Source organism: Oncorhynchus nerka, linkage group LG21, assembly GCF_034236695.1.
Source record: "Oncorhynchus nerka isolate Pitt River linkage group LG21, Oner_Uvic_2.0, whole genome shotgun sequence".
Taxonomy (NCBI): domain Eukaryota; kingdom Metazoa; phylum Chordata; class Actinopteri; order Salmoniformes; family Salmonidae; genus Oncorhynchus; species Oncorhynchus nerka.
The window spans coordinates 14,986,212-14,999,787 of NC_088416.1; the positions used below are offsets into that span (position 1 = coordinate 14,986,212).

The 13,576-nt window shown below is 42.1% G+C and overlaps 1 protein-coding gene across 1 annotated transcript; it reads right to left on the reverse strand.

The window, feature by feature from the left end:
* Positions 1-284: 284 nt before the first annotated feature.
* On the reverse strand, positions 285-12,122 carry LOC115103478 (zinc finger protein ZFP2-like). Its single transcript, XM_065006715.1, has 2 exons — positions 11,601-12,122; positions 285-2,128 (listed from the first exon to the last, which is right to left on the reverse strand). Exons 1-2 carry the CDS (start codon positions 11,893-11,895, stop codon positions 285-287), a joined length of 2,139 nt encoding a protein of 712 aa, XP_064862787.1. The 5' UTR covers positions 11,896-12,122.
* Between the last annotated feature and the right edge of the window lie 1,454 nt (positions 12,123-13,576).

The following is a 13,576-nucleotide window of genomic DNA, read 5'->3' on the forward strand; positions in this document are numbered from 1 at the left end:
ACATCCTGTCAAAACTAACAGCTCAAAAACCACACGGAATCTGGGAATAATGTGTACACCACTGGTTAGAGGACAATTTGTAGAAAACAGCTAGCTACATTTTGATTCAAGTGGGTCACCAACATGGTAAGTGTAACACAGCTCTTTTTGTGTTAGTCACTTTTTTGTTAAATCACATAAATAGTACACTTTCAAGAGCCTGGATTTTTCCTAAGGCTGAAATCAATTAAATGGGGCAAACGTTTAGGGTTCTATATTGTGAAATTCCTTAAAATACTCCTCTACTACAATGACATTAAAAACATTGATATCATGAAAAAACATGAAAAAACTCCATGTATTTTCTGATGTTTGATCAGAGATCTTTTATCAGAGTATCTCTTGTCACACTGATCACAGCTATGATATTTTACTCCTGTGTGCGTTCTCTGGTGTAGAGTCAGCGAGCCAGATGTAGTAAAACTCTTCCCACATTGAGCACAGCCATAAGGTTTCTCTCCTGTGTGTGTTCTCTGGTGTGATACCAGATGGCAAGATTGACCAAAACTCTTCCCACATTGACCACAGCTATAAGGTTTCTCTCCTGTGTGTGTTCTCTGGTGTGATACCAGATGGCAAGATTGCCCAAAAGTCTTCTCACATTTATCACAGCTATAAGATTTCTCTCCTGTGTGTATTCTCTGGTGTTGAGTCAAAGTTTTAGATAGAGCAAAACTCTTTCCACATTGACCACAGCTGTATGGTTTCTCTCCTGTGTGTGTTCTCTGGTGTACAGTCAGATTGCCAGATGTAGTAAAACTCTTCCCACATTGATCACAGCTATAAGGTTTCTCTCCTGTGTGTGTTCTCTGGTGTACTGTCAGAGAGCCAGATGTAGTACATTTCTTCCCACATTGATCACAGCTATAAGGATTCTCTCCTGTGTGTGTTCTCTGGTGTACTGTCAGAGAGCCAGATGTAGTACATTTCTTCCCACATTGATCACAGCTATAAGGATTCTCTCCTGTGTGTGTTCTCTGGTGTACAGTCAGAGAGCCAGATGTTGTACATTTCTTCCCACATTGACCACATCTATAAGATTTCTCTCCTGTGTGTAATTTCTGGTGTTGAGTCAGAGTTCTCGAAGCAGCAAAACTCTTCCCACATTGATGACAGCTGTAAGGTTTCTCTCCTGTGTGTGTTCTCTGGTGCACTGTCAGCTCTCCAGATTGACCAAAACTCTTCCCACATTGATCACAGCTGTAAGGTTTCTCTCCTGTGTGTGTTCTCTGGTGTACAGTCAGATGGCCAGATGTTGAACATCTCTTCCCACATTGATTACAGCTATAAGGTTTCTCTCCTGTGTGTATTCTCTGGTGTACAGTCAGATGGCCAGATGTTGAACATCTCTTCCCGCATTGACCACAGCTATAAGGTTTCTCTCCTGTGTGTGTTCTCTGGTGTTGAGTCAGAGTTCTAGATGCAGCAAAACTCTTCCCACATTGATCACAGCTGTAAGGTTTCTCTCCTGTGTGTATTCTCTGGTGCACTGTCAACTCTCCAGATCGAAGAAAACTCATCCCACATTGACCACAACTATATGATTTCTCTCCTGTGTGTGTCTTCTGGTGTTGAGTCAGATGGCAAGATTGACCAAAACTCTTCCCACATTGACCACAACTATAAGGTTTTTCTCCTGTGTGTGTCTTTTGGTGTTGAGTCAGATAGCAAGATCTACCAAAACTCTTCCCACATTGACCACAGCTATAAGGTTTCTCTCCTGTGTGTGTTTTCTGGTGCAGCGTCAGAGAGCCAGATGTTGAAAAACTCTTTCCACATTGACCACAACTATAAGGTTTCTCTCCTGTGTGTGTTCTCTGGTGCACTGTCAGATGGCCAGATTGACCAAAACTCTTCCCACATTGAACACAGCAAAAAGGTTTCTCTCCGGTGTGTGTTCTCTGATGAATTTTTATGCCTGATGAGGTGAATCTCTTCCCGCAGTCAGAGCAGTAGTGAGTTCTCTTCCCCGTGGATCTCTGCAGGTGTTTATTGAGGTGTTCTGATCTGGAGAGATTCTTCTCTGCCTGTTCAGCATCATGAGGTTGTTGAGGCTCCCCAGAGGATCCACGATAGTGAAGTATCTCTCCTGTGTAAACAACAAAGTCAGACAGATGATTAAAGGCCCACAACAGCAGAAGTCCACTGTAACAGGTGATGCCAACAGCGTAGCCATGATGTTGTACAACAATTGATGTCTGTAATGAATGTTAGCTATTTGACAATTGTCTTAAAATGAGCAACAATAATCATATTTTGTCTTGTTTTCACATTAGTAGTAACATCGATGATTGTAGGCTAGAAATAAGTTATTCATGTTGTTGAAACTCTAAGCGGTGTGCCTGACGACTTTTGGTCTCCAATATATGCCCCTTCCTGTGTTTCCTAAACGAGGGCGATGCACATGCAATTTGGTTGAAGAAACTCCTCCCTGCTAATGAGGAAACCGATAGTTATGGATGTACAATATCTGATTAGAGCAAAAATGGTGAGCAAAGATTTTAGTTTCTCACAATGTATTCTGAATGTGAATGGGGGAAAACTCAGGGAAGTAACCTCCATTTCCAGGAAGCTTATAAGTGCATTTCACACTAGATCATCCAGTCTTCAATTTGATCGATTATTTACGTTAAATACCTAAAGTTGTATTAAAAAAGTAGTTTGACATTTTTGGGCAAAGTTTACAGGTAACCTTTGAGCTATTTTGTCGTCACGTTTGAGCAAGTTGGAACCTGTGTTTTTCTGGATCAAACGCGCCAAATAAATGGACATTTTGGATATATAATGACGGAATTAATCGAACAAAGGGACCATTTGTGATATTTATGGGACATATTGGAGTGCCAACAACAGAAGCTCGTCAAAGGTAAGGCATGAATTATTCTTTTTATTTCTGCGTTTTGTGTCTTGCCTGCAGTGTTGAATATGCTTATCTCTCTTTGTTTACAATGGTACTATCCTCAGATAATAGCATCGTATGCTTTCGCCGAAAAGACTATTTGAATTCTGACATGTTGGCTGGACTCACAACCAGTGTAGCTTTAATTTGGTATCTTTCATGTGTGATTTAATGGTAATTTTCAAAGTAATTAATTTGGCGCTCTGCATTTTCTCAGGCTTTTTGCCAAGTGAGACAGTAGCGTCCCGCCTAAACTCAGAGTTTTGGATATAAATATGAACTTTACCGAACAAAACATACATGTATTCTGTAACATGAAGTCCTATGAGTGTCATCTGATGAAGGTCATCAAAGGTTAGTGATTAATCTTCTCTCTATTTCTGCTTTTTGTTACTGCTCTCTTTGGCAGGAAAAATGGCTGTCTTTTTCTGTGACTTGGCTCATACCTAACAATCGTTTGGTGTGCTTTCGTCTTTTTGAAATCAGACACTTTGGCTGGATTTACAAGTGTATCTTTAAAATGGCGTAAAATACTTGTTTGTTTGAGGAATTTAAATTATGGGATTTCTGTTGTTTGAATTTGGCACCTTGCAGTTTCACTGGCTGTTGATGAGGTGGGACGCTACCGTCCCACATACCCTAGAGAAGTTAACCTCTTCAACCTATGGGGGCGCTATTTCATTATTGGATAAAAAAACGTGCTCGTTTTAAGCGCAATATTTTGTCACAAAAAGATGCTCGACTATGCATATAATTGACAGCTTTGAAAGAAAACACTCTGACGTTTCCAAAACTGCAAAGATATTATCTGTGACTGCCCCAGAACTGATGCTACAGGCGAAACCAAGATGAAACTTCAAACAGGAAATGAGCAGGATTTTTAGGCTCTGTTTTTCATTGTCTCCTTATATGGCTGTGAAAGCGCCAGGAATGAGCCTGCCCTTTCTATCGTTTCACCAAGTTGTCTGCAGCATTGTGACGTATTTGTAGGCATATCATTGGAAGATTGGCCATAAGAGACTACATTTACCAGGTGTCCGCCCGGTGTCCTTTGTTGAAATTGCTGCGGAATCTCCAAGCTGCTCGCATTCATCCATGTGATTGAGACAGAGAGGAGAATTCCAGGAACGATATATCATGAAGAGATATGTGAAAAACACCTTGAGGATTGATTCTAAACCACGTTTACCATGTTTCAGTCGATATTATGGAGTTAATGTGGAAAAAAGTTTGGCGTTTTGATGAATGAATTTTAGTTTATTTTTGGTAGCCAAACATGACGCAGAAAACGGACCGATTTCTCCTGCACAAATAATCTTTCAGGAAAAACTGAACATTTGCTATCTAACTAAGAGTCTCCTCATTGAAAACATCCAAAGTTCTTCAAAGGTAAATGATTTTGTTTGAATGGTTTTCTGGTTTTTGTGAAAATGTTGCCTGCTGAATGCTAACGCTAAATGCTAACGCTAGCTATCAATACTGTTACACAAATGCTTGTTTTGCTATGGTTGAGAAGCACATTTTTGAAAATCTGAGATGACAGTGTTGTTAACAAAAGGCTAAGCTTGAGAGCTAGCATATTGATTTCATTTAATTTGCGATTTTCATGAATAGTTAACGTTGTGTTATGCTAATGAGCTTGCGGATAGATTTACACAATCCTGGATACAGGTTTTTTTCTTAGCTAAACGTGACGCACAAAATGGAGCGATTTCTCCTAAACAAATAATCTTTCAGGAAAAACTGAACATTTGCTATCTAACTGAGAGTCTCCTCATTGAAAACTTCAGAAGTTCTTCAAAGGTAAATTATTTTATTTGAATGGTTTTCTGGTTTTTGTGAAAATGTTGCCTGCTGAATGCTAACGCTAAATGCTATGCTAACTGTCGATGCTGTTACACAAATGCTTGTTTTGCTATGGTTGAGAAGCATATTTTTGAAAATCTGAGATGACAGTGTTGTTAACAAAAGGCTAAGCTTGAGAGCTAGCATATTTATTTAATTTCATTTGCGATTTTCATGAATAGTTAATGTTGAGTAATGAGCTTGAGGCTGTATTCACGATCCCGGATCCGGGATGGCTCGACGCAAGAAGTTAACTTGGCTTTCGAAGACTTTAGAAAGGCAGGACAGGATGGATATAGGTCTGTAACAGTTTGGGTCATGAGTGTCACCCCCTTTGAAGAGTGGGATGACTGCAGAAGCTTTCCAATCTTTAGGAATCTCGGACGATACGAAAGAGCGGTTGAACAGACTAGTAATAGGGGTTGCAACAATGGCGGCGGATAACTTTAGTCCAGACTGACTAGCCCAGCTGATTTGTACGGGTTTTGCAGCTCTTTCAGAACATCAGCTATCTGGATTTGGGTGAAGGAGAAGATGGGGAGGCTTGGTTAACTAGCTGAGGGGGGTGTGGAGCTGTTGGCCGGGGTTGGGGTAGCCAGGAGGAAAGCATGGCCAGCCGTACAGAAATGCTTGTTGAAATTCTCGATTATTGTGGATTTATCGGTGGTGACATAGTTTCCTAGCCTCAGTGCAGTGGGCAGCTGGGAGGAGGTGCTCTTATTCTCCATGGACTTTACAGTGTCCCAAAACGTTTTGGAGTTAGAGCTACAGGACGCACATTTCTGTTTGAAAAAGCTAGCCTTTGCTTTCCTAACTGACTGTGTGTATTGGTTCCTGACTTCTCTGAAAAGTTGCATATTGCGGGGACAATTCGACACTAGTGCAGTACGCCACAGGATGTATTTGTGCTGGTCAAGGACAGTCACGTCTGGAGTGAACCAAGGGCTATATCTGTTCTTAGTTCTACATTTTTTGAAAGGGGCATGCTTATTTAAGTTGGTGAGGAAATTCCTTTTAAAAGAACAACCAGGCATCCTCTACTGACGGGATGAGGTCAATATCCTTCCAGGATACCCGGACCAGGTCGATTAGAAAGGCCTGCTCGCAGAAGTGATTTAGGGACCGTTTGACAGTGATGAGGGGTGGTCGTTTGACCGCAAACCCATAACGGATGTAGACAATGAGGCAGTGATCGCTGAGATCCTGATTGAAAACAGCATAGGTGTATTTGGAGGGCAAGTTGGTCATGATAATATCTATGAGGGTGCCCATGTTTACAGATTTAGGGTTGTACCTGGTGGGTTCCTTGATAATTTGTGTGAGATTGAGGGCATCTAGCTTGGATTGTAGGATGGACGGGGTGTTAAACATATCCCAGTTTAGGTCACCTAACAGAACGAACTCTGAAGATATATGGGGGGCAATAAATTCACATATGGTGTCCAGGCCACAGCTGGGAGCTGAGGGGGGTTAGTAACAGGCGGAAACAGTGCAAAACTTATTTCTGGAGAGATTCATTTTTTAAATTAGAACCTAAAACTGTTTGGGCATAGACCTGGAAAGTATGACAGAACTATGCAGGCCATCTCTGCAGTAGATTGCAACTCCTCCCCCTTTGGCAGTTCTATCTTGACGGAAAATGTTGTAGTTAGGGATGGACATTTCTGAATTTTTGGTGGCCTTCCAAAGCCAGGATTCAGACACGGCAAGGACATCAAGGTTGCTGAAGCAGTGAGTAAAACAAACTTAGGGAGTAGGCTTCTGATGTTAACATGCATGAAACCAAGGTTTTTACGGTTACAAAGGTCAACAAATGAGAGCGCCTGGGGACACACAGGACCTGGGTTAACCTCTACATCACCCGAGGAACAGAGGAGTAGGATGAGGGTACAGCTAAAGGCTATCAGAACTGGTCGTCTAGTGCGTCGTGAACAGAGAATAAAAGGAGCAGATTTATGGACGTGGTAGGATAGATTCAAGGCATAATGTACAGACATGGGTATGGTAGGGTGTGGGTACAGTGGAGGTAAACCTAGGCATTGAGTGACGATAAGAGAGGTTGCATCTCTTGAGGCACTAGTTATGATAGGTGAGGTCACCACATGTGTGGGAGGTGGGACAAAAGAGCTCTCTGAGGCATGTTGAGTGGGACTAGGGGCGCCGCAGTATAATAAAACAATGATAACTACCCTAAACAGTATACAAGGCATATTTACATTAGAGAGAGACAAAGTGAGGTACAAAGCAATCACAGGTGTTGATTGGGAGAGCAAGCTAAGACAACAACAACAGGTAAAATGGCGATGAATGGGCAGAGAGGGTCAGTTAACTACACACAGGGCCTGAGTTCGAGGCTGGGGCCGACAGATAAACAAAATAAACAAAATGGAGTACTGTGATTAATGAACAGTCCAGCAGGCATCAGCTATGTAGCCAAGTGATCATAGGGTCCAGTGAACAGGAATATGAAACAGGGAAACCCTTAGGTAGTCTTTACTACGCTAGCCGGGAGATGCGCCTGGCTCGAGGCTAACTGGTGCTAGCGTCGGGACCAGGGCATCACCGACGTCCGGCAAAGGCCGGTTTAGGACACATCAGATGGAATTATGTCGGCAGACCAGATGTGATGGATCGGCGGGGTTCCGTGTCGACAAATGGTCCAGGCCATTGGCAAAAGAGGTATTGTAGCTGGAGTAATTTTGTTTTATTAGCCGGGAGATGCACCTGACTCGAGGCTAACTGGTGCTAGCTTCGGGACAAGGACGTTAGCCACTATAGCCACTCCGGTGCAAAGGTCCAGGAATCCGGTGATGTAGTCGTCTTAGTGAAGAGTCCGGGAGGCATGAGCTGTGTAGCTGAGTGATCATAGGGTCCAGTGAGCAGGCCGGGAGATGGGCCTGGCTCAAGGCTAGCTTCGGGGCTGGTCCACTCGGTAGCAGCTATCTAGCTGCGATTAATCGGTGTAATGGTCCAGAGCTTACGTCAAGAATACAGTGATGTAGTGGAGAAAAACAGTCCGACATGTTCAGGGTTGATATTGCACTGTGCAGACTAGAGGTCGACCGATTAAATGGGAATGGACGATTAATTTGGGTCAATTTAAAGTTTTCATAACAATTGGCGATCGGCATTTTTGGACACCGATTGTGGCCGATTACATTGCACTCCACGAGGAGACTGCGTGGCAGGCTGACGACCTGTTATGCGAATGCAGCAAGGAGCCAAGGTAAGTTGCTAGCTAGCATTAAACTTATCTTATAAAAAACAATCAATCTTAACATAATCACTAGTTAACTACACATGGTTGATGATATTACTAGTTCATCTAGCTTGTCCTGCGTTGCATATAATCGATGCGGTGCCCGGTAATTTATCATGGAATCACAGCCTACTTTTCCAAACGGGTGATGATTTAACAAAAGCATTTCGCGAAAAAAGCAGTGTCATTGTGTAACAGTATAACTTTAGACCGTCCCCTCGCCCATACCCGGGCGCGAACCAGGAACCCTCTGCACACATCAACAACAGTCACCCACGAAGCATCGTTACCCATCGCTCCACAAAATCCACGGCCCTTGCAGAGCAAGGGGAACCACTACTTCAAGGTCTCAGAGCAAGTGACGTCACCGATTGAAACGCTATTTAGCGCGCACCACCGCTAACTAAGCTAGCCGTTTCACATCCATTACACTTGCACCAATGTGTACCTAACCATAAACATCAACGCCTTTCTTAAAATCAATACACAAGTATATATTTTTAAACCTGCATATTTAGTTAATATTGCCTGCTAACATTCATTTATTTTAACTAGGGAAATTGTGTCACTTCTCTTGCGTTCTGTGCAACAGAGTAAGGGTATATGCAGCAGTTTGGTCCGCCTGGCTCGTTGCGAACTGTGTGAAGACTATTTCTTCCCCCAAAAAAACTGCCAACTTCGCCAAACGGGGGATGATTCAACAAAAGCGCATTTGTGAAAAAAAGCACAATCGTTGCACGAATGTACCTAACCATAAACATCAATGCCTTTTTTCAAATCAATACACAGAAGTATATTTTTTAAAAACCTGCATATTTAGTTGAAAGAAATTCATGTTAGCAGGCAATATTAACTAGGCAAATTGTGTCACTTCTCTTGCATTCATTGCACGCAGAGTCAGGGTATATGCAACAGTTTGGGCCGCCTGGCTCGTTGCGAACTGATTTGCCAGATTTTTACATAATTATGTAACAACAATATTTAGACTTATGGATGCCACCCACCCGTTAGATAAAATACTGAATGGTTCCATATTTCACTGATAGAATAAAGGTTTTGTTTTCGAAATGATAGTTTCCGGATTTTACCATAATGACTTAAGGCTCGTATTTGTGTGTTTATTATATATAGTTAAGTCTATGATTTGATATAGCAGTCTGATTACTCAGACTGATTACTCAGATTGATTATTATAGCGGCTGATTACTCTTGCTGAATTCCGGTACAGGATCAAAGATTAAAAATATATTTTGCACCGAAATGCTAGATAAAACACATGAAAGAGTTGTGATGAAAGTGAAGAATCTGGTGGCACCAGTGAACGCTCCACACATGGCATTCACAACTGACTGCTGGTCAGGCACTAGAGTCCCTGATGAACCTTACTGGACATTTCATTGACAATGTCTGGACAAGAAAGCAGGTTGTGCTGAATTTCAAGACTATGATTGGATCACACACAGGAAACTACATCAGAGAGATGTTTTTGACCATGTTGGAATACTGTGAAATCCACACAGAACGTGTAGTGCTGGTCCTCAGGGACAGTGGGGAAAACATGGTGAAAGGTATGAGACTGGCAGAGCTTCCAGACTTCAGCTACAGTGCACACACCCTACAGCTTGTAATCAATGATGGCCTATCCAGTCAGGCAGCTGTGCTAGACATTATTGCCATGTTGAAGAGCTGTGCAACTCACTTTGACCACTCTGTACTGGCCAAACAGAGGCTGAGGGCCATTCAGGAAGAGCTTGGCCTTCCCAAACACAGCATCATCTAAGCAGTTCAAACTCGCTGGAACTCAACACTACACATGTTGCAGAGGATGTTTGAACAGAGGCATGCACTGAATGTGTATGCAGGTGAATACGGACACATCAGCAGTTTGTCTGCTTCACAATGGGACATTGTCTCTAACCTAATTGAGACTATGGCACCTATGGAGGAGGTGCCACTGGAGATGAGCCACTCCAAATCTACAGCAGCATGAAGCATCCCCAGTGTGTCGGTGCTGAAGCTGATGCTGCAGCAGGAGGGTTCTTCTACTCAAGGCATCAAAACTTTACGGAACACCATGTTGGACAGTCTGACAAGGAGGTTCTCCAAGGCCGAGGAGACAAAGTGCCTGGTGCTGGCAACTGTCCTGGATCCACGTTACAAGAGCTATGCCTTCAGCTCAGGGACAGCACTAGAGAAAGCAAAAGAGTGGCTGAAGGAGGAGTCTGACCTACTAAGGAAACCAAATCCCAGAGCCACAGTAGAAGGACAAGTGAAGAGGAGGACCCAGGTGCAAAAAAGCAAAGAATCCAGGTAGATCAGCCACCCAGTCTGGTGGACAGCCTCTACGCCAGAATCCTTGGAAGCAAAGAGGGCAGGGCTGAAGACCAGGTAGAACAGCCACCCAGTCTGGTGGACAGCCTCTACGCTAGAATCCTTGGAAGCCAAGAGGGCAGGGCTGAAGTCCAGTGCAGTTTTGAAATTGAGTTTGAGCGTTACCTCACAGAGCCTGCCATTGACAGAAAGAGCGGCTTGCTTTTGGAGCTGTGGAAGCAGAATGAGGATAGACTTCAATCACTCGATCCACTGGCAAACAAGTTTCTCTGTCCCCCACCTTCTTCGGTCCCAAGCAGAGAGAGTGTTCAGTGAGGTGGGGAACATTTATGATAAGCAGAGGAGCTGACTGACAGGGGAACATGCAGACAAGCTCTGCTTTCTGCACTACAACCTAAAACTTCTGAACTGGGAACATTGAAGACCCATGAAAGCTGCTGCTTCCTGTCAACATATGTTCTCATGTCATTTGAGACTACATTTATTTTATTTATGGATTATATTAAGTTAAAATAAAAGTGTTCATTGTTCATTCAGTATTGTGGCAATTGTCAATATTACAAAAATGTGTGTGTATATAAATATATAAATATATATATATAAAACATTTAAACCGTCCGATTAACCGGTATCGGCTTTTTTTTGGTCCTCCAATAATCGGTATTGGCGTTGAAAAATCACAATCGGTCGACCTCTATTAGAAACAATAACAAAGCGTACTTCATGCCCGTTTCAGCAAAAAGCTGAGGGATGGGGCTGGAGAAATGCAACAATCCATGATATCAACATTATAGATTTAACCATGTTTTGAGGATATACAGTGTTTGTTTATATTTACTGACAAACATTGCAGTAAAACAAAAAGCTTATATTTTGGGTTCTGATGGGGTATGACAGTTGAACTAAGCTCATCAGGCATTTATAAGTGATTTCTTAAAGAAACAATGGGTACATATCATTAATGTATACGTCCCAAAATGGATGTAACAACTGCTGATTGCCCCTTTAAGAGTACATCTTGGGCTAATCTAATAGGAGATATTGAGGACTACAGTATTTCAGGCATTGTCATTGGATGCATTTGATCAATTGTTAACGTTTTGTTGATGGTCCACTCTTGATGTTCTACACGTTGCAGTGAAGCTTCAGCAATTCCTACAGAACAACATTAAAGTGTAGAACCCCTTTACTGCATATTGGTTCAACGACTGCAGAGACGGTACTTACTGGTGTTAAACAGATCTCCAACCTCCTCTTCTTCCTCCAATGTTACAGTCATCTCCCCCTCCTCCTCTCCAAAAACTGCACCCTCTTTCTCTTCCCCCTCTTCTTTTACTGTAACATCCTCCTCCTCTTTCACTCTGAACGCGTCTTCCTCTTCTTTTTTCACGGTAAGAGTCTCACCCTCTACTTGTTTTTGTAGTGTGACATCCTTCTCTTCCTCCTCCTCTTTCACAAGACCTTCTCTCTCCGTCCAGCAGACCTCTTCTTTATCAGGAGGAGAGTAGCTTAGTGAACTCATGGTCGGGGATGTTAGCTAGTTAGCATTAGCGACTAGCCTAGTTCTAAGCTAATTTAGCAAACCAGCTAGCTGACAAACAACGTAAATATATAATTAAATGGGCCAACAAGTACATACGACAGAAGTGTGTTGAATACACAGCGACTAATATACACCAAAACAGTGTAAAGAGCGTGAATGTTGTAGCTGTGTTTGCTTGAAAGCTACCGAGGTGTCTGACTAGCTGTTGTTGTTGAAGGAGCGTCACGTCCACTAGATTATACGTCACACTGGCAGCGTAGCCTGAACCTAAAAGACGCACATCGCCATCTGTTGACTGGAGTGGGCAACGCAGTTGAGGAACCAAAAGTACATTTTTCTAAACTTTTTATTGAAAAAAGTTTAATATTAGATTAAGTCGTTCACAGAGAAGCATGTGTTGATTCATTCGTGTTTAATGAGTGAGATTTTAAAACAAACTTTACACCCACTACACATTTGCATTGAACCATACTTCTGACATGGATCATTTTGACCCCAGAGGCATATCTTTTATCATTGCCAAAATGTGGTTCATTCAATTCTTCAAAATTTTCATTCAACTTGTTCTTAATAAATCTAAATAATGGTTTAGTGTTTCTGTATCAATATAGACTTTTAACATATTCAAATCCTTTGGAGTCATTTTGACCCCAGCCAAAAGCACATTTGATAAAGCACATTTGATAAGTATGACGTTTATTTTAAATCAAATCAAAATCACATTATATTGGTCACATACACGTGTTTAGCAGATGTTATTGCGGGTGTAGTGAAATATTTGTGTTTCTAGCTCCGACGGTGCAGTAATATCTAACCATTTCACAACATATACCCAATACACACACATCTAAGTATTCAAATCTAGGTTTCTCTGTAGACATGATCCATTCCACCAGAGGGTGGAGGGGAACCTGTATCAGTGGTTTTGACCAGATAGACACCTGCAGACACACAGTATAGTGTCTCCCATGTCCTCTCCTAAGAATGGATTTTTCTATACCACGTATCACATGACTGTACAAAACTGCCAACGGTAGAACACTCTGCCAGCAGTAGAAAACTCTGCCAACGGTAGAAAACTCTGCCAGTGGTAGAAAAGTCTACCAGGAGTATATTTGTAATGTATTCAGACCCCTTCACTTTTACCACATTTTGTTACATTACAGCCTTATTCTAAAAATGGAAGATTTTTTCCCTCATCAATCTACACACAATACCCCATAATGACATCACAATACCCCATACTGACAAACCAAAAACAGTTGTTGTTTTTTTACATTTATGCACATATTCAGACCCTTTGCTATGAGACTCGAAATTGAGCTCAGATGCACCCAGATTCCATTGATCATCCTTGAGATGTTTCTACAACTTGATTGGAGTTCACCTGTGGTAAATTCAATTGATTGGACATGATTTGGAAAGGCACACACCTGTCTATATATGGTCCCACATGTAACCAAGCCATGAGGTCAAAAGAATGTAGAGCTCCAAGACAGGATTGTGTCGAGGCACAGATCTGGGGAAGGGTACCAAAATATTTCTGCAGCATTGAATGTCCCCAAGAATACAGTGATCTCGATCATGCTTAATGGAAGAAGTTTATTATTATTTGTAGTCTTGCATGTCGTCTACTTTGATGCTAAATAGCATTTTCAAA

Coding starts and splice junctions, on each gene's coding strand:
- LOC115103478 (XM_065006715.1), bottom strand. CDS start 11,895: ATGAGTTCACTAAGCTACTCTCCTCCTGATAAAGAAGAGGTCTGCTGG. Junction 2,129..11,600: donor TGGAGATCTGTTTAACACCA/GTAAGTACCGTC, acceptor TTGTTTACACAG/GAGAGATACTTCACTATCGT.